This window comes from Ailuropoda melanoleuca, chromosome 6 (assembly GCF_002007445.2).
Source record: "Ailuropoda melanoleuca isolate Jingjing chromosome 6, ASM200744v2, whole genome shotgun sequence".
NCBI lineage: Eukaryota > Metazoa > Chordata > Mammalia > Carnivora > Ursidae > Ailuropoda > Ailuropoda melanoleuca.
The window spans coordinates 72,390,185-72,409,779 of record NC_048223.1 but is presented as its reverse complement, the minus strand read 5'-3'; the positions used below and the strand labels follow the sequence as shown (position 1 = coordinate 72,409,779).

Here is a 19,595-nt window from a genome sequence, read left to right as displayed (position 1 = left end):
GCCAGCCAGGCACCCCCAATACTCTTTATTCTATAGATATTCACAAATGATTTTTCTTTTATATGCATTGAAGCAGTTTACAAAAGCATTTGTGAACAATCTAAATGCTCAACAGGAGATTAAATAAATAAAAAATTGATTATATTGATTTGTTTTTAAAGTATATTTATGAACGTGAAAAGATGTTCACGATATGTTGAGTGAAAAAAATCAACTTAAAAAAAGCTTATGATTTATTTTTATTTTTGAAAAACATGCATGGAGAAATTTTTGGAGAATAGACAACACGGTATTAATAGGATTTAGTTTGGAGGATTATGATTGCAAGTAATTTTTCTTTTATTCTTTTAATTATATTTTTAATTAGTTGTTAAAAGTTATAGAAATAAATGAATACAATATATTTAAAAAAATTAATTATCAGAAAAATAATTTTAAAGTATTAACTTACTTTTCTGTAAAATTCTAAAATCTGGAGAATCTTCTATCAAGGTCCCTTCTCTATACCACTCAACTTTAGGAGATGGAGCTCCTTTTACTCTGCATTCAAAGACAACCAGCTGACCTTCAGAGGCTGATAAATTTTGTAACATCTGTAATGAGAATATTGTTAGAGCCAAAAAGTATACATTTTTGGAATCTAGTTCCAGTGTTGAATTTTAGAAAAAGATACTATAGCCTTCATATTTGGATTTTCCTCAAATCTTCTACACCTCCAGCAGTTTCAATTCTGTGGATATTCATTGAGTCTATTTTTGAAGATAGAATCATCTGAACCCATATGAAGCTTTTCCCTCACTATCCTCTTCCTTTTCCTCTCCGTTCCAGTGCCAGACAATTATATTAAATACTAGGTGACACATTTTGAGGGTTTGGAAAAATGCTGACTTTTGGTAAAGTACCTCTGTTCTTAAATGCCCAACTGGGTTTTGGTTTCCAGAAATAATAACAATTTAAGAAATCTGCAGGAGTATCTACTAGGTGTAGTCAACATGGGAGTAATGTATTTTTCCACACAAGAATGTCACTGTTCATGAGGTGGAACATCTCTGTGGTTCAAGTAACTGACTCCATTTTCCTGGCTTTGTCTTGTTTACATACTGAGTCCTGCAAATTGACTTTTGTTTTGTTATCTTGTTTTCCTTCTGTATTCTTTACGGTATAGCTTCAATGATCTGTTGACGGATATAAACAATGACAATCTCTATAAAATCATAGCCATAAGTGGAGTCTGATGTCATGGTAAAATATGTTGTAACTTTGTGAAGGTCTTGTTAAATGCTTTTCCACACATCCATGAAAAAAAGGTTTATAAAACCACTTTGTTTTTGTTTGTTTGTTAAAAGTAGGTTCGCCCAGCACAGAGCCCAAAGTGGGGCTTGAACTAACGGCTCTGAGCTCAAGACCTGAGATCAAGATCTGAGATGAGATCAAGACTCAGAGGCTTAACCAACTGAGCCACCCAGACACCCCTACAAAACCACTTTGAACTGTATCATATCAATATATTCTATAATGGACTCTCTGGGAGAATGGCACTCACAGTTTCCATTCACAGCCAGTCTTTCACTCATGATTTGTGAGCTTAAAGTCAAACACATTCTTTTGTGTAGTTAGTTCTTCATTTGATTTGAGAGAGAGAGAGAGAGGGAGGGAAAGAGAGAGAGAGAGAGTCCTAGTAAGGGGAGGGGAGAGGGGAAGGAGAGGGAGAGAGAGAATTTCTCAAGCAGACTCCAAGACAGCTCGGAGCCTGAGGCAGGGCTCGAACCCAGGACCCTGAGATCATGACCTGGGCCTAAACCAAGAGTCCAGTGTTTAACCGACTGAGCTGCCCAGGTGCCCCTGCTACTTCATTTGATTATGTAATTGGCTTGTGTGTGAACATATTATTGTGGGGTTTTTTTCATATTATTGTTTTTAATGTTCTAATTAAACATTGGAAAGATTATGATTAACTTCCTCCACAAGCTCTATTAGTAACAAATGCTGCAAGGCTTACTATTATTACTATTTGGGGATCTGCATTAAGGAAATATAGGCTCCTCCATCAGAGAAAGGGAAAGCCGATATTCAGTTACTTTTTTGCTTTTGTCATTCACTCTTATAAATATTCTGTGATTATTTATAGCTATTTATGAGCAATTTATGATATTTTGTGCATGGCATGGCCCTATCATATTTATGACATTTGTCTAAGGAATATAAAGGTGGGGATAACCACATAGGTTTAGCTATATATAGTAGATGACTTTTACCTCAGAGGTATGTAAGTTGATATTGGGAAAGCCAGGGGGCGCTGTAGCTCAACATTAGTGTTCTGTTTTTTTTGCACTCCCAGATTTGTTTGCTGAAGTAATTCAAGATGAGATTTGTACAGAGGGGGCTCTGAATTAATAAGAAACTATCTGATAAACAATAACAATAACAACAACCAAAAACAAAACCCCAAACACCTTCTTATTCTTTATCTACCCCAAACAACAGCTTCTAGTGACAAAAGAGGAATGTTCTTAGTAAGCAGGGAACATCAAGGAGTCTTGGGTGCTCCTGGCAAGTTGGTGGATATGGCTTCCACCCCGACATCTGATCAAATTCCCCACAGCTTTGAGGCCTAGTGAAAATTTTAATGGCAGTCAGACATATCCCTGGGATTCATACAAAATAGAGTTTCATTCCTTGAGGCAAACAAATCAGAAAAACAGACCAAGAAAAAAAAATGGTGGTGGTGGCAGAAGAGATTGAATAAATTAAATATGGCATACTTTTTAAGTGGATGTAAGAAGAATGAGGTCAATCTATATGTTCTGACATGGCTTTCAGTTCAGATACGTCAGCCAGTTCTCAATCTGTAGAGGTTACACCAAAGCCCTGCTTGCAAAAGGATATCCTTGAGAGAATGTGTTGCTCACAACTGAGACCAACTTTGATTGGTTGTAATTATTCACTTGACATTGAAGGTCAAGACCTGCGTTCTGTTTGGGAATCCTGCCAAGATACCTCAGATACTACAGTGTATGTAAAATGCCTGCTAAGTGTCTGTGATATGAGATGCAACCTCATTCCAGTTGACACATCATCAATACTCAGTAAGAGAGGCACCAAGGGTCATCTTACAAGCCACTCAAAAAACGTTGTTGAAAGTTATAGTTTGAAGGAAGATGATAGTTGTTATTGCTGAAAACTGCTTTTCTACGAAGTTCTCATGAGAAGGAACTGACTCACACCAGGGTCCAATCCAATCACACCATTTGAACATAGTGCAGATGGTGCCATGTTCAACACAGGAGTAGGTCGTAGGCTGTTACCAATGGCACAATGTCTACAGACCTGATCATAATCATCTTGACTTCACTGAAGATGAACAAGATAAATGAAACATTCCCCAACTAGCAAAGATTTAGTCTTAACTAGGAATTACGGATTTGGACTACTGAGGGTCTACTATCTCCCGGGGTAAACAGTATCAAAAGAGGGAATCTATCTTGTGTGTGATCACCAAACTGTTCCTCTGGGAAGACATTGTTTGTAGGGAGATTTGACAGCACAGAACCTCGAGAAACATTTCTTCCATAGCCATTTGATATGGGATTTTTTTTTCTCTATTCCTCCTAAAGATACTCTGAAGCCACAAAGCAATGAAAGCAGTAATTCCTTATTTAGCTGAAATGGAACTTATTCACCACGGAATAAATATTACTGTGTGCCTGCTTTATCCCAAACACTGTGCCAGGTGCTTTAAATGTGAGTTGAAAGGACATAGTTTGAGCTTAGATTTACACCCACAAATATAATATAGGGATAGCCTTGAGAAAGGACAACTCCCTTTTTAGTTCAAAGATGTCAGCTATAAGGTTCATACTGTCATTTTATTCCCTTTTTTAAAAAGATTTTATTTATTTATTTATTTGACAGAGAGAGAGCACAAGAAGAGGGAGCAGCTGGCAGAGGGAGAGGGAGAAGCAGACTCCCTGCTGAGCAGGGAGCCCAACATGGGGCTCAATCTCAGGACCCTGGGATCATGACCTGAGCCGCAGGCAGATACTTAACTGACTGAGCCACACAGGTGCCCCCTCCCCCCCCTTTTTTTAAGAGAGGGAGAGGCGGGGAGGGGCAAAGGAAGGCAGAGAGGAAATCTTAAGCAGGCTCCACGCCCAGTGTAAGCCCAACGCAGGGCTCGATCTCACCACCCTGAGATCATGACATGAGCCAAAATCAAGAGTTGGATGCCTAAATGACTGAGCCACCTAGGTACCCCATTTTATTCCTTTTTTAATCCAGTTGATATTTGTGCACCTTGGGAGAGAGAGGCTGCAAGTGAATGTGTACAGTGCTCTAGGCTGCAGTTGGATCAAAGGAATTTTAGTGGATAAGGAACTGTTTGACGGAGGACCTTTTTACCCCTGGGTGGGCACAGGTGCCCAGGCCACAGCTGAGCCAGAAAAGTTTCTGGCATTGTTGGGCTGGGAAGGGGCGCCCATGTAATCTTCAGAAATCTGGATCCGGCCACTGGCCCAGTTATTTCAGGGTTTTCCTGTTTCTGCTATTATATAATGAAGTGCTCTTCAAATTCTGACTCCCCCTGCCCCTTTGCACTCTTCAAATTACTGCTGAAGCAGCTGGAGCCAGGGCTGCTGCAGCCTTGAAAGCCGGCCAGGGCAGCTGCTGGTGGACTGGGAGCAGCGGTAGCAGTAAGATTCTAATTTAATTTGATCATCTACCTCCCTTCTCACTCAAGAAGGGTGAGTGCTGTTTTCTCCCCCATAAATAGAGTGAAAGTGCATTTGATACTGTACAGAAGATGGAGGATAGTCTATCTCCATAAAATATTTTAAAATACAGGTATCACCGAGGAGTAGAGCGGTGAACTAGATACGGTAATTCTTCTCTCAAGCTACCACTGTTTTGTTGGGCAACCCTCCTTTTCATTTTAACCTTCTTTAAAAAGAAAATAATGCTTGTACTTCCCTATCACCAAAGGAGGCACAAGGAGTTAAATAAAACTCTGTTCTCTAATTTTTGCTTTAGAAAAATGGCTTCTTGACATTACTGGCAAAGAAATGCTTTTTGGGCAGTATAGAAAATGAGTCAGAGGGGTTGGAATGCCAGAAGTCCCTAAAGAAGCAAATAAAGCAGGAATAACTCAAACACTCATATGCATATGATCAGTTATCATGGCTCATGCCATGTGATTACCGTCATCAGTGGCCCTGACTCAGAAATTTTCTGACACTGGCAATACCTATGACTTCAATTCTGCCCTCACTGGTGGAAACTAACGCAAGCACACCGTTCCTGATAAGTCTCTCTGGAATCTGAGCCACAGCCTATCCTATCCCTGTGCCCCACGTCTGAACAATCCTGAGCTCATTTATGGAGGCAAAAGCACATATCCTGAGGGCTGGGAGAGCCTATTCAGAGTTTGGGTCACGGACCTAATGCTTTTGTAGATTTATCTAATGGCACACACAGATGGTCCCCAACTTAGGATGGTTCAACTTATGGTTTTTCAACTTTATGATGGTGCCCAAGTGATACACATTCAGTAGAAACTGTATTTCAAAATTTGAACTTTTGATCTTTTCCTGGCTTAGCGATCCCAGGTATGAGCCTCTCTTGTGAGGATGGACAAGAGCAGGGAGTCTCAGTTTCCCATCAGCCACGCAGTCCCGAAGGCAAACAACCGACACCCTGACAACCATTCCGTACCCATAAAACCTTTCTGGTTTTCACTTGCAGTACAGTATTCAACAGATTATATGAGATATCTGACACTTTATTATAAAATAGGCTTTCTATGAGATGATTTTGCCCAGTTGAAGGCTAATGTAAGTGTTCCAAGCATGTTCAAGGTAGGCTAGGCAAAGGTAGGTGTCCTAAATGCATTTGGACCCATGATATTTTCAAGTTAATAATGGGTTTACCAGGATGTAACTACTGATTAATTCATTTCCCCATTTTTATTTGTCAAAGCAAATATGAATCAGCCCATTAGAGTATCTAATCACAAGGAGGTATCAGAGTCACCACACAAAAGCAGCTTAACCTATTCTTTTAACCAGTCCATGAAAATTGAATGTAAAGAATAAGTGCTAAAGTCCTATTTCATTTATTGGAATAATAAAAACAGCTTTGGACCTATTGTTTCCTTCATGGACTTCTACATAGATATTAGAGATAACCTTCAAGGTGCTTGGGAGACAGAAAAGCAAACAGCTTTATTAGTGCACTAAATGTTGTACCAACGGCGTGCACGAGGTGATTCAGATGCTGGGAAGAGAGAACACCTGGGAAGTTCTGAAACTGAGCAGGAGACAAGGACAGCAGTCTGGTGTCTGGCTGGGCAGGTGGCGGTGAGGAAGAGGAGAGAGGACACTTCAGCTGGGACTGGGGATAAATTATTCTGTGCTTTAGTTGCCTTTGAAGAGTCAGCACTGTCTCTGGGGTGTGACAAAAGGGCATGAAAAATTAAAATGTCCTGATTCGGGGCACCTGGGTGGTTCAGTCAGTTAAGCATCTGCCTTTGGCTTGGGTCATGATCTCGGGGTCCTGGGATTGAGCCCGGCTTTGGGCTCTCTACTCAGCAGGGCATCTGCGTCTCCCTCTCCCCTTGTCCCTCCCCCCATTCATGCTCTCTCAAAAAAATAAATAAAGTCCTTTTTAAAAATGTCCTCATTCTGCAGCACTTAAGTTCTGTTTTAAGGCTAGGTGACTTAGTAGTGAAATAAGAGACAATTCGATGTAGCTCTATTGGCTGTATTACACACATGCGACCGCGCGCAGACTCACGCACACACCCCTATACAAAGGTCCAGTTATAACTCTTCATCAAAATCTTGTATTCTCCAAGTCACAAATATGTTGCCTTCCTATCTCAATTCTTTGAAAAGAGCAAGGCTGAAATTCCAAAAGCAGATTACAAGAAACAAACCTGATAATCCAAGAGGCATCTTGCTTCATATAAGAATGTCTGCCCAACTGATACGGATATGGATAAACGTGTCTCACTCTAGACTGTTTGATTTTGGAAAACCATCCTAGATGAGCCGGTATGATGTAACTTTCCTAAAACTGATGTTTCCGTGGAAGGTGTGTGTTTAGCTCTTCATTCGGGGTTAATACTCTTTGGAAAATATGCCATTTTTGCCATTTTGCTCTAAATCATGATTTCTCAGGACTATTGATAATTTGGGCTGGATAATTCTTTATTGTGGGAGGTGTGGAAGCTGCTTTTAGGCAACAGGCTTGAGCAGTAGAAACTTGAGTAAGGCCAAAGGGCCCACAGCGACCACCAAACTGAATGCAAACAGGCTCATTAAGCCATAGTTCCTAACTGACCAATGGGCTACTTACTACCTGGCATAGCACCTAAGATTACCATAAAAGGGAAAATTCCATACATCCCTATAAGTCCTCACTCCACCCTCTCTACAACCCCTTCCCACTGCCTCGCAGTCTCCTTTGCTGGTTTGCTGTCCTTCCCGCTGTTCCCTTGCAGTATAGTCAATTAACCTCCATCTCCTTTGTTCTGTGTTGGGTGAATTTTTTTTTTTACCACCCACACCACTGGCCCCCACCCAATCAGGGCACCCCACAGGAGGCTGTCATTCTATGCATTATGGGATGTTTCACAGCATCTCTGGATGCCAACAGCACAATCTCCCAGTCGTGACAACCAACAATATCTACAAACATTGCCAATGTCTCTTGGGGGGCAAAGTTAACTCTCATTGAGAACCACCGCTCTCAACTAAAGCATACCTCTGACAGAACAAAATCTCTTTAGGCCCAAGTTTGGCATTCATATTAACGATAAGCTATAAATCCAGGTATAGATTTCATCCATGTGGTCTTCATAATACCAAAAAAAAATGTGACTCAATTTTCTCCTTTAAATTTATTGTCTTGGGCAACACATAAAGTACGTTACATAAAGGAAGGAATAATAGGGAATTGGGAGAACTTGTTTCTAGTCCCGATTCTGCCACTAACTAGTTTCGTGACCTTGGATAAACTGCTTCAGGTCCCTGGCCCTCCCTTGTGTTTTCATTTGTAAATGAAAGTGCTTGAGTAAATTTTCCAGTTCTGAATAAAAAGACTATGAGACTCAGAATTTGATGCCACCGCAATAGTTGATACCGTGGAATAGAAAAAGTTCTTTGTCCTAGAGTGTTCCTTTATGTTAAGCCTCCTAAGATCATTTAACTCCATCTCCTTGAACGTGAGAGACATGTGCCTGCAACCTGATTCTTCTGAAAGTCCAGAGAAACCTTTGGAGTAGTGAGTGGCTAGAAACGTATCACCTGACCCCTAGGTGTGGCTACTGCATTTAACAGTGGTAAGAGGGCCGCAGAGATCACTGTGGTGAGTGGGGAAGGCATTCCTCTCATTATGCACACCAGTATTAGGAATCTGGGACTTGAAATGACATGGTAACACCTACCAAAACCCCCAAGCCCTATACAGTACTTCTAAAAGACCAAAATTCTGAGCTAACTCAGTAAATCTTGGATCCTAGAATTTTGTGTGGGTACTGTGGTATGTTTAAAGCCATGACAGAAAGAAGTAATATTTTGATTACCTTTGTAAACACAGGAGCTGCAATGATAGGTTTTCCATCCAATCCTTGCAGATAGTTGGTAGGGCTCTGACACTATTAGAAGGGAACCAACAATAGATTCATTGTCACTATGATTACTACCTAGATGATAGATAGATAGAACAAATCTATAGAATTTGGTGTATGCGATTACTCCAAACCCAAAAGACTGACATTTTCTAAGTCTGTGAATCACAGACTTCAAATTCGATACTGAATTGATTGTATTTCTTTCTAGGTCTTGGTGGTTGTAAGTAAGTGCTGTCCATCCCCATAGCCTCAATACACAGAGAGAGCTCTGTTGGTTGTAATTAACCCTAATCCCCTGAGGAAGTTCCATAAAACCTGAGTCTCCGCAGATCACAGCTTGAAAACTACTGGATTAGAACTAAAATGTGACCCCTCTGCATTACTAAATAGATTAAATAAGAAACTCTGTTTAAATTTTTTTAAAAGTTGTAGATCAATATGTTTACTTACACATAAATAAATATATCAATAACATATTACAAATATGTTTAGATTAGTATGATTTAATATTTAAAAAATATTATATATATTCATACACATGCATAGAAAATGCCTGGAACTATCTGCTAGCAATTATTCACAAGAGGTATCTCTGAGGAGTTGGGGCATGGGAGTAGTACCTTGACCAAGGTTTTTATTGAATATACTTCTGTGTCTTTCGAATGTTTTTACAATAAGCATGCATTATAATTGTCATCATAATCATCGTTATCATCATTAACTTGAAGAATGAGAGCATTTAATGCTTTCTAAAAAAAGCAGTTCATGGTTGCTGTATCTTAGAAAATAGAATTATTTGCAACTCTACGAAACTGAGTTTCATGATTTAGAGTTTTCCTGCCTGGGCCAGTGTGAGAGCTAGCAACTCTTTGTATATGTAACCAATGCCCTTTGTTAAACTGGAATATCACAGACTAACTAATAAAGAGCTTGTTTTCCTGTGAAATTTGCCTACGAAGCTAGAGAATACGTTCTGGAAACAATAAGAAACACTGATATCCTACATCTGAAGTACAAAGCCATTATCATGACCATGGAAATGTGTTGCCCAAAGTCATGAAGTTGCAACAGAGGAGAGTACAATCATGCCACACAAGATGGCCATGGTCACGGTGCCTGCCTGTCACAGTCCATGGCAGCTGTGTTTCACTTAGACTCTTGTACCTGTTGGATCGTTGACACCCTGGGCTGGGCCACCACATGCTGGGCTTGGGGTACTGCTGAAGGAATGGCTGCAGAAGTAGTGGGAGTAGATGACCCCTCTTTTAGCTTCTGGATTCTGAGAAATGATTAAAATATAGATTTTAAAACAGACCTATCATCGTTTTTGAAAATTCTTTCAGAAAAGCTAGTAATATCATCACTTCTTACAGTTAGATGTACTAAAAATCTTTGTTCAACAATAGTCCACAAATGCTTACACCTCTTTACTACACACTTTTAAAAAGGATTTTATTTATTTACTTATTTGAGAGAGAGGGTGCACAGACGGAGGGTGAGAGGAGAGTGAGTGGGAGAAGCAGACTTCCCCCTGAGCAGAGAGCTGGATGTGGGACTCGATTCCAGGAGCCCAAGATCATGACCTGAGCCAAAGGCAGACACTTAACCAACTAAGCCACCCAGGTGCCCCTCTTTACTATACACTTTGATAGGCAATGTCAACAGGAAGATGATGGGATGCCACTACTGTCCTTGAGTTAGTTGTTTCTCAGCTGGGGACTCAAGAATATTCATAGCTAACTGAGGTTCAAGACAAGTGCAGAAGATAATTTTTTGAGATTTTTGTTGTTGCTGTATTTTCCTCTGTACTTTCCCTTCCCCTTCGATTCCAAGTGAAAGGCCAGGCTTTATAAATGTTTGCTTCTGGGATTTTGGCATGGCATAAAGCAGAAATAGCCTGAGTCAACAAGCTCTTCAAGTTTACACAAATTAAATTAAATTAAAAAGCTTATTTGAAGGGCAAGAGAGCCAGGAAATATTCATAAGAAGACTGTGAAAGGGAGATTATTTTAGTTTTGCTGTGGAGAAGAAAGACGTCTGAGGATCTTGTCAGAGAACCTGACAAGAGGGAGAACCAGAGTTCAGAGGGGATGGCAACCCTCTGGTTAAAGAGCTCCCAGTCTTACTAACGGTGTCAATACCCAAGCATGTCAGGAAGCAACAAAGCACTGGACTTGAAGGGACCTTGAGGTCTGGGACATAGGCCTCCCACCATATCCTATAGGGTTGATGACTGATGACAAGATGGGCTTCCCTTTTGTCCAGTTGTTACCTCCCTCTGCCTCAGCTTCTTCATCTCTAAAATGGGGAAATAATAATTCTTACTTCAAAGGGTTTTTGTAAGGGTTAAATATGGTAATTCATGTAAGATGCTTAGAGTAGTGTTCAATATCAAACATAATTTCTATGTCTATATCTGTATCTATCATCTTTGTATAGCCATGGAGGAGGAAAGGGATGCCCAATAATGAGTGATTGTATTTTTTCCCAGCCAGGAAGGATGGGGTCTCAGAAGCAGAATTATGTATTGATGCAGAGTCTATCAGTGTCCCCAAAGCATCCACTTTCTTTTTCTACAATAATAGAATTTCTCATTTCTTTACATGGCTATTCCAAATAAAGACTGCATTTCCTGACCTTCATTAAGCTAGGGGTGGCCACAGGACTACTCTCTGGTCATGCCATATGAATGATAGTGATGTATGTTGAGCTAAGAGAAGTGACCTTATAAAGGGGGTGGGGAATGCCCTTTATTCCTGCAATCTGAGACTAAGATGAGGCTATTCCTTAGAATGAGATGAAGCCAGAAGCCAACTGGAACCCAGTGAAATGTAGAGCCATTCTACCAGCTAAATCTGTATGTTTATGTAAATGGGAAATAAATATCTGTCTTATTTAGGCTACTGTCTTTTGGGGTGTCTATTACATAGAACTGAAGCTAAATCCTAATCACCAAAAGTAGATTTAAAGAAAATAATCAACTGAGATATTTCTTGCTTATTTAAGTTTGTATATCAAAATTCCTACCCATTAGGCTTGTAAACCATGTTATGAGAGCCTTGAGGAAGAAGTACGGAATGTGCAATGGAGGAGGAGTTTATTAGAGAACTTGACTGGGTCTTGAAGGATATGTAGGAGTTTTCCAGGCAGAGGAGATAGGGCATTCCTAGCGAATAGCTTGAACAAAGGGGTGAAAATAAACCGTACATTGCTTGAGTGAGATGGGAGCAAGGTAGAGAGCCTGATGTGGCAGAAGGGAGTAGGAGGGAGCTGGAAAGCCCGGCTGATGTTCTACTCAATCAGGCTTTGTGCGTCATGTTAATATTTTTTTAATGTTCATTTTGTGCTTGGTTTTTATTTCCCCATAGATAATACATTTTTTTAAGTCAGGGAAATGATAGGATCAGAATTATCTTTTAGAGAATAACTGGTTGTAGTTTGGAGGCCATAAGAGGGAGAAAAGGGCTAGAGCTACCATAACGAAGAGACTGGCATAAAGAGGCAGGAAAGAAGGAGGAATTGACCCAAAGCTGTGAGAATGACAAGGAAGAGAGTTAAAAGGGAGAAATAATTTACTCTGGTTATGAATTTTCATATCTGCACAAAAACTAAAAGCAAATTATTATTCCAAGGTAAGCATACACAAAGGTATTTTAAAGAATAAGATATGATCTCTGCCCTGGGGCGCCTGGGTGGCACAGTGGTTAAGCGTCTGCCTTCGGCTCAGGGCGTGATACCGGCGTTATGGGATCGAGCCCCACATCAGGCTCCTCCGCTATGAGCCTGCTTCTTCCTCTCCCACTCCCCCTGCTTGTGTTCCCTGTCTCGCTGGCTGTCTCTATCTCTGTCGAATAAATAAATAAAATCTTAAAAAAAAAAAAGATATGATCTCTGCCCCTTAAGGAGCTTCCCCTCTGTAGGGGAGGACAGAATTTGCAAACACAAGTCAACAACTTTAACCAGTCTTCCAAATGTTGCTGTTTGTTTCACATAATCTCAGGGAATGGAATTTGCATCTGTTTCAGGTCCCATGCCTTCTGTTCACAGCTTCCTCTGCCTGAAAATGCTCTTTCCTTTCTTGTTTGGGGGTGTCCACCTACTGTTCTTTGAAGACTCAGCTCAAGATCACCAACTCTGTGAAGCCTTTCCTGATCTCTCATTCCTTCCCCAACCAATTAAGAGAACTTTGTGCCAAGTCTGATACACCCTGCCCATGGTTACCTCATAGTCTATCACACTTTATTACTCTTACTGTCTATATGCTTGGTATATCTCTCTTGCTATATTTGCTATATACTTCCCTCTAGTAGACTATGAGCCTCTCACTGGTAGGAAATATCTGATTTTTCTTATTAACCATTGTGTCTAACGAAGTGCCTGGCATAGAGTAGGTGCTTAGTTGATGGTTGGGGAAAGTAAACAATGGATGGATGTAACTTTGTTCAGTACTCAGTGTAATTGTTTAGCAAAAAGACTATGACTTACTCAGATCACTCACATATATAATTTAGGGTAACCAGGTTTTATGTCCTTATGAATACTATTATTTAGTCACAAAACATGAATTGTTTTGGAGCACTGGGCTATCTGCTTTTTACTCTGTAGATATAAGCATGATACAGTGTGATGATAGGTGACACCTCACTTTTAAAATATTGGGAATATTTGGGGCGCCTGGGTGACTCAGTCATTAAGCATCTGCCTTTGGCTCAGGGCGTGACCCCGGAGTTCTGGGATCGAGCCCCACATCGGGCTTTCCTGCTGGGAGCCTGCTTCTTTCTCTCCCACTCCCCCTGCCTGTGTTCCCTCTCTCCCTGGCTGTCTCTCTCTCTGTCAAATAAATAAATAAAATCTTTTAAAAAAATATATCGGGAATATTAAAATTCCTCTTCTAGGCAAGACTTAAAGCAAAAGAAGTAGAGTTCTCCAAATCCACTCAATATTTATTTTTTGAGGTCATATCCTGGAGCCACCTGGAGCCACCTTTTCAAGTTCTACTAAACCAATTAGCAGCTTTCTCAGGATCTGAGGATGCTAAAGCCATAGATAGAAAATTAGAATTACCGATTCATCTCTTCCTTTTTAGGGTCCCCTTCTGAGTCAGAAGAAGAAACCCCTGGAAAAGTAAAAACAAGACATGAAATCTTTAAGATGATAATTTCTTAAACTAGTTCCTAGGCATTTGAAGACCTATAGAATTGCAGACCTAGATAGGGACTCAGTGATTTCCTACACTAACACCCAATTTTACGGATGAGAAACAGACCCTAAGTAGTTGAAGGACTTGTTCAAGGTCACATGGCTAGTTAGTGAGAGTTCAAATGAACCAGCCTAAATGCCAAATATTCTTGTCTATAAAACACCTGCTGATACTTCTAACAGAGCAGTTTTTGCAGACATTTTATGCTGTCCATAAATTCTCTTGCTCTTGACCTACACAGATTAAATAAAAGCAGGGATTACATTGGATTCTAAACATTGTAGCTGTAGGTGGATGCTCTTCCGCCCAACCTAATATTAACAGGTCGTCCTTCATCTTGGGAGTGGGGGTGTTTGAAGCTCTGTTGCCACAAATTAAAAAATCAGCTATCCAATCTCAGCACTGCTAGCAAAGCTTTGATCTCGGATTTACTTCTCAAGATAGTAAATTCCAGGAAGACATAACTGAGCTAAATCTGGAGGTATTTATTGTACTCCCAAAATTGGAGGGTAAAAACAAATGAAACACTTCTATCATGCATTATTCATTAGTATCATTATTCATATATCTATTCAATAAATGTTTATCAAGTATTTACTATATCCTTGGTACTCCTTAAGGTATTAAAGATATAAAAAGGAGTGAGACCATCCCAGCCTTATAATCTAGTTGGTGAATGAGGATTTCTACCAAAATAATACAATATTTAAGTACTAAAACCTACGCATACCTAAGGTATTACAGGTGATAAACGTGCTAAAGAATAATCCTCAGAAAAAACCCAGAGATAAGATAAAATGGAACAAAAACTTAGGTAGCTATATAAGGAACACAAATTGATTTCTTCCCTAAAATTAGTCATACAGGTTTGGTGCTGATGTAAATGGCCTGTCCAATGCTCCCAGTGGTCTCCCTGCTTCTACCCTTGACAGCCTGGGGTATATTCTCAACCAGGAGCCAGGGTGACCCCATGAAAAGCTAAGTTGGATTATGTCACATTTCTGCTCAGAATCCCCTACAGCTTCCAATCTCTCTCAGAGTAAAAGCCAGAGTCCTTATAATGACCTACAAAGACCAGCGCGATCTGTTCACCTGCCTCCTCCCACATCTACCCCATCTTGAACTTCTGACTTCATCTGTTACTTTTTTCCTTGTCTCCCCCATCCAGGCCACATTGGTTCATCTCTACACCTAAACACAGGTTCACTTCCACCTCAGGGTAGGTGTACTATTGATTTCTCTACCTAGAGTGGTTTGCCCTTGAATATCATTGTGGCTCACTCCCTCCCTTCCTCCAGGTCCTCACTCATGTCACCTGGTTAGTGAGGTCTTCCCTGACCACCCTATCTGTAGAAGTACAACCCCCTCCCCCCACCCACACACCCATGCACATGCACGCTCACACAAATATACACATGTGTACTTCCTATCCCTTTCTCTTGCTTTCTATTTCTTCTGTAGTGTTATATATACTGTGAGATACAGAAAATATATATACTGGTCTCTGCCCCCAGTTCCCCAGAGCTGCTAAAACTCTTGCAATTTCCTAAGTCATGAGTATATCTTGTTCTAATTTTGTCTTTGAACCCCACAGGGCTCCTAAAACTCTTATAAATTCCTAAGTGATAAGAGCACAGGAGCATCTTTTGTTTTAATGAGGTGACTCTGGATGGTTCCTAAATGGGGGCCGGTCACCAGAAAGACCAACACATGATTAGAAGCTTGCTTGGAATTTTCAGCCTTCCCCATCATCCTCCTGAGAGGGAAGAGGGGCAGGAAGTGGAGATAGTAATTGATCATGCCTACGTGGGGAAGCCTCCATAAAATCCCAGCAGCATGGAGAGCTTCCAAGTTGGCAAATGCATCCACACTGGGAGAGTGACACACCCCAACTCTACAGGTATAGAAACTTTTGCACTCCACACCTTCTCAGACCTCACCCTATGTATTTCTTCATTTGGTTGTTCATCTGTATCCTTTATCATATCCTTTAATAAACTGGTGAATGTAAGTAAGTGTTTCCCTGAGTTCTGTGAGCCATTCTAGCAAATTAATTGAGCCCAAGGAGGGGGTTGTGGAAACCTCCAATTTGTAGCCAAGTGAGACAGAAGTTGTGGGTAACCTGGGGGCCTAATACTTGTGATTGGTATCTGAAGTGAGGTAGGAGCGATCTTGTAGAACTAAGCCCTTAACCTGTTGTATCTGACACTATACCCAGGTAAATGGTGTTAGAAGTGAGTTAAATTATAGGATACCCAACCCCACACACCACACACAGGTTGGAACTGGTGATCAGAACCATTTCATATACCTATCATATTATGTATTTTATTTATTTATCTCATTTATTTCTTGTCTCTCTCATTACAGTGTAAATTCCATCTGTCCACGAAAATTTGTCTATTTGGTTCACTCCTATTTTCCCCACTGCCTAGAAGAGCGTGTGGTGCACTAGGTCCTTCTTAAATATGTATTACAAATATATGTCTTACCAGTAAAGGCCATGCTCTGAGAGGATTTTGTTTTACCTTCTATATAAATCTCAGCAGAGGTTGAATCTGTCCCGTAGATGTTAGAGGCAAAGCAGGAATAGCGTCCTGTGTCTTCTTCGAAGGCTTCAGCAATGGTCAGCGAGTGCAGATTTCCTGCCTGGACGATATGAATGTCTGGGGAATTTTCAAGCTCCTTGCCTTCACAGTACCACCTGTGAAAAAGGGAATATTGCACATGACTGAAGTGTGAAAATTAATTACATAGATCCTCCAGATGTTCCCTAAGAAGAAAACTGTGACAACTTAGAATGAGGACATTAAATGGTATAATTTGATTGTAACAATGAGAAGAGTTGGCAGTATTCACACTACAGTGACACTTTATTCAAGAAATTGGGAAATGGCTCCTATTAAGAATGATACAACTGAGTGGGGGTACTAGGTGGCTCAGTCAGTTAAGTGCCCAACTCTTGGTTTTGGCTCAGGTCATGATCTTAAGGTTGTGAGATCAAGCCCTGAGTTGGGCTCCATGTTCAGCAGAAAGTCTGCTTGTCCTTCTCCCTCTGCCCCTCCCCCTGCTCTTGCACTCTCTCTCTCTAAAACAAATAAATAAAATCTTAAAAAAGAGAGAGAGAGATACAATGAGAGAAGATGGATGAGAAAGCAAATACAGCCAACCACAAGGAGCAGGGTCTTTGAGGTGGAACTTGGCTTCTCCTAAAAGGATATACAGCTTTCCACACTATGCATTAAGTAAGTGCTTCTTTGCTTATTTGGAGAGAATCTAAGGGATATCAAAAGTTCATGTGGTTGAGTGCACTCATTCCCTATTATGAAATTTCTTCTGACCTAGTTAAATGAAAATTATTTTGTTGGGTTACTTGAGTCCTCAGAGTAGGGAGGATGGGTCATATTCTTCAGTAGTGACCCAACTTTGGCAAATAACCTAAGTTAAGTATGTTTCCATACATTATGGTATTTTATTTTGATTCTATATACCTGAAGTTAGAACTTTTTATTATAGTTTTTCTGGCCAAAAATTTACATAAAATAATACATACAATAATGTTTAGGGGCGCCTGGGTGGCTCAGTCAGTCAAGCATCTGACTCTTCATTCAATTCAGGTCATGATCTCAGCGTTGTGAGATTGAGCCCTGCAATGGGCTCCCTGCTCAGCTGGGAGTCTCCTGGAGATTTTATCTCCCCCCCTCTTTTCTGCCCCTCCCTGCTGCTCACGCACATGTGCTGTCTCTCTCTCTCTCTAAAATAAATACATCTTTAAAAAAATAATGTTTAAAATGTGGAGATGCATAAGAGAAAAAGACATCAAAACTACACAAAAATACAATTTCTTATGTTACACGTTAGCAGAACTCTAAAAGTTTGATGAGTGTCATCCACTGTTAGTAGGAATGCAAAATGGTGCAACCCCTATGAAAGGAATACGGCAATATCTGCCAAGATTACAGATGCGTTTATCTTTGGACCCAACAATCCCACTTGTGTGAATCCCTCACACAGATACACTTGCATGCATACAAAATGACAAATGTACACGTTTCTCATTTAAATAGTAAAAGATTGGTGTCCAACATTAGGGGTCCTATGAAATAAACTATGGTACAGCTGCATAGTGGAACACTGTGCAACTGTGAAAAGAGATTGAGAAAGATCGCTATGCATTGATATGGAAAGAACCCCAAGATACATAGTTAAAATTTGAACAGGGAGGTATGGGATAGTGAATATGGAATGTTGGTGTAAAATATGTGGGTTGTTAGGGGTTGAGTAATCCTTCCCCAAAGGATATGTTGAAGTCCTAAATGCCAGTACTGGTGAATATGACCTTATTTGGAAATAGGGTCTTTGCAGACATAATCAAGTTACAGTGAAATTACTAGGATGGGTCCTAATCCAGTGTGAATGGGTTCCTTAAGAAGAGGAAAACCCTATGTGAAGACAGAGACACACACAGAGAATGGCATGTGATGGCAGAGGCAGGGATTGGAGTGAGGCAGTTGTGAGCCAGGAACTGACAGGCACCACCATGGGGTAGAAGAGACAAGAAAGGAGTCTGCCCAGAGTCTCAGAGCATGGCCCTGGTGACACGTTGGTTTTGGACTTCTAACCTCCAAAACTGAGAGTTTATTTTACCCAGTTTGTGGCACCTTGTTACAATAGCCCAGGGAAACTAACTCGGGGGACAAAAAATAAGGTATAATCATGTTATTTGGATTTGCATAAAGATCTAAACGAAAATCGAAAGTGGCTCCCTATGGGGAAGGAGGGGAAATAAGTCAGATTAAGACAGATAGGAGCAAGATATCTCACTGTACCCCTTTTATATTGTTTTCATTTCTTGAAATAATAATTATTCATCAACGTCATAATAAAAAGTGATTAGGTGGGGAGGTGTTACCACTATTCAATGTCAAAAATTAAGGAGTCCTGGCAATTGCTAATCTTTACCGTAATTTCAGATCCAACCATTCAGTGTTTTAATTCCTCCCTCCCACTATTGATTAAGCAAGATTCCAAAGCAAATTCACCCATTCAACTACTTCTCAACAGTCAAGCTTTTCTCTACTCTTGCATAAATACATCATATTTACCCCAACATTCAAGTCTCTGCTCATGTTTTTCTATCTGAGATTCTCTTCCTCTGCTGCAAAGGTAACTCATCCATCAGTTTGGCTCAGATATCACCTCCTATACAAAAGACCTTTTACCATCAATTCTCGATGACTGTTACTTTTTCTAACTTCACTTACTTTTTTAACTTCACTTTTTTTTTTTTTAAACCTGTACTATGTCATGCAAGGCTTGATGATACACTGTCTTTGTTATTCTCGATTTGGGGGATTTGTCTTCTCCCACCAATTTCACCAGATCGTAAATTCTTTGAAGGTAGGGAACCATTTCATGTGCTCTTGTACAGTTCTCTGTATATTCTCTCCTTTGGCCATCTTATCTCATCCCATAATCTCAATTATCACCTCTATTTGGAATTGCCTCCACATCTGTCTTTCCAGCCCTGACTTCTGGATACCTCCTTCACTATGTTCTAACCACATCGATCTTTTTTCTACTTCGCAAACACATTAAAATATTCTCCATGTTAGGATTTTTTTCTTCCCCAGGCCTTTCCCCAACAGGTCCTTCTCATCAGTCAAGAAGGCCTCAGCTCAGGTCACATCCTTGGGGAGGCCTTCCCTAACCATCCTCCCCTAATGTAGTCCCCTTATCCTCAGTCACTCTATCATACTACCCTCTTTT

General features: G+C 40.4%; 1 protein-coding gene across 4 annotated transcripts in view; it reads right to left on the bottom strand.

Annotated features, from left to right (window-relative positions):
* The window catches only part of MYPN (myopalladin), a 107,512-nt gene that overhangs the window by 43,993 nt on the left and 43,924 nt on the right, over window positions 1–19,595 (bottom strand). For all 4 annotated transcript variants that reach the window (XM_019807922.2, XM_019807928.2, XM_011234409.3 and 1 more), the window contains 5 exons: window positions 16,355–16,530; window positions 13,691–13,742; window positions 9,791–9,905; window positions 8,579–8,650; window positions 452–593 (listed from right to left, as the gene is read on the bottom strand). In XM_019807922.2, coding sequence (XP_019663481.2) covers window positions 452–593; window positions 8,579–8,650; window positions 9,791–9,905; window positions 13,691–13,742; window positions 16,355–16,530 — 557 coding nt within the window. The remainder of the gene's footprint in view (window positions 1–451; window positions 594–8,578; window positions 8,651–9,790; window positions 9,906–13,690; window positions 13,743–16,354; window positions 16,531–19,595) is intronic.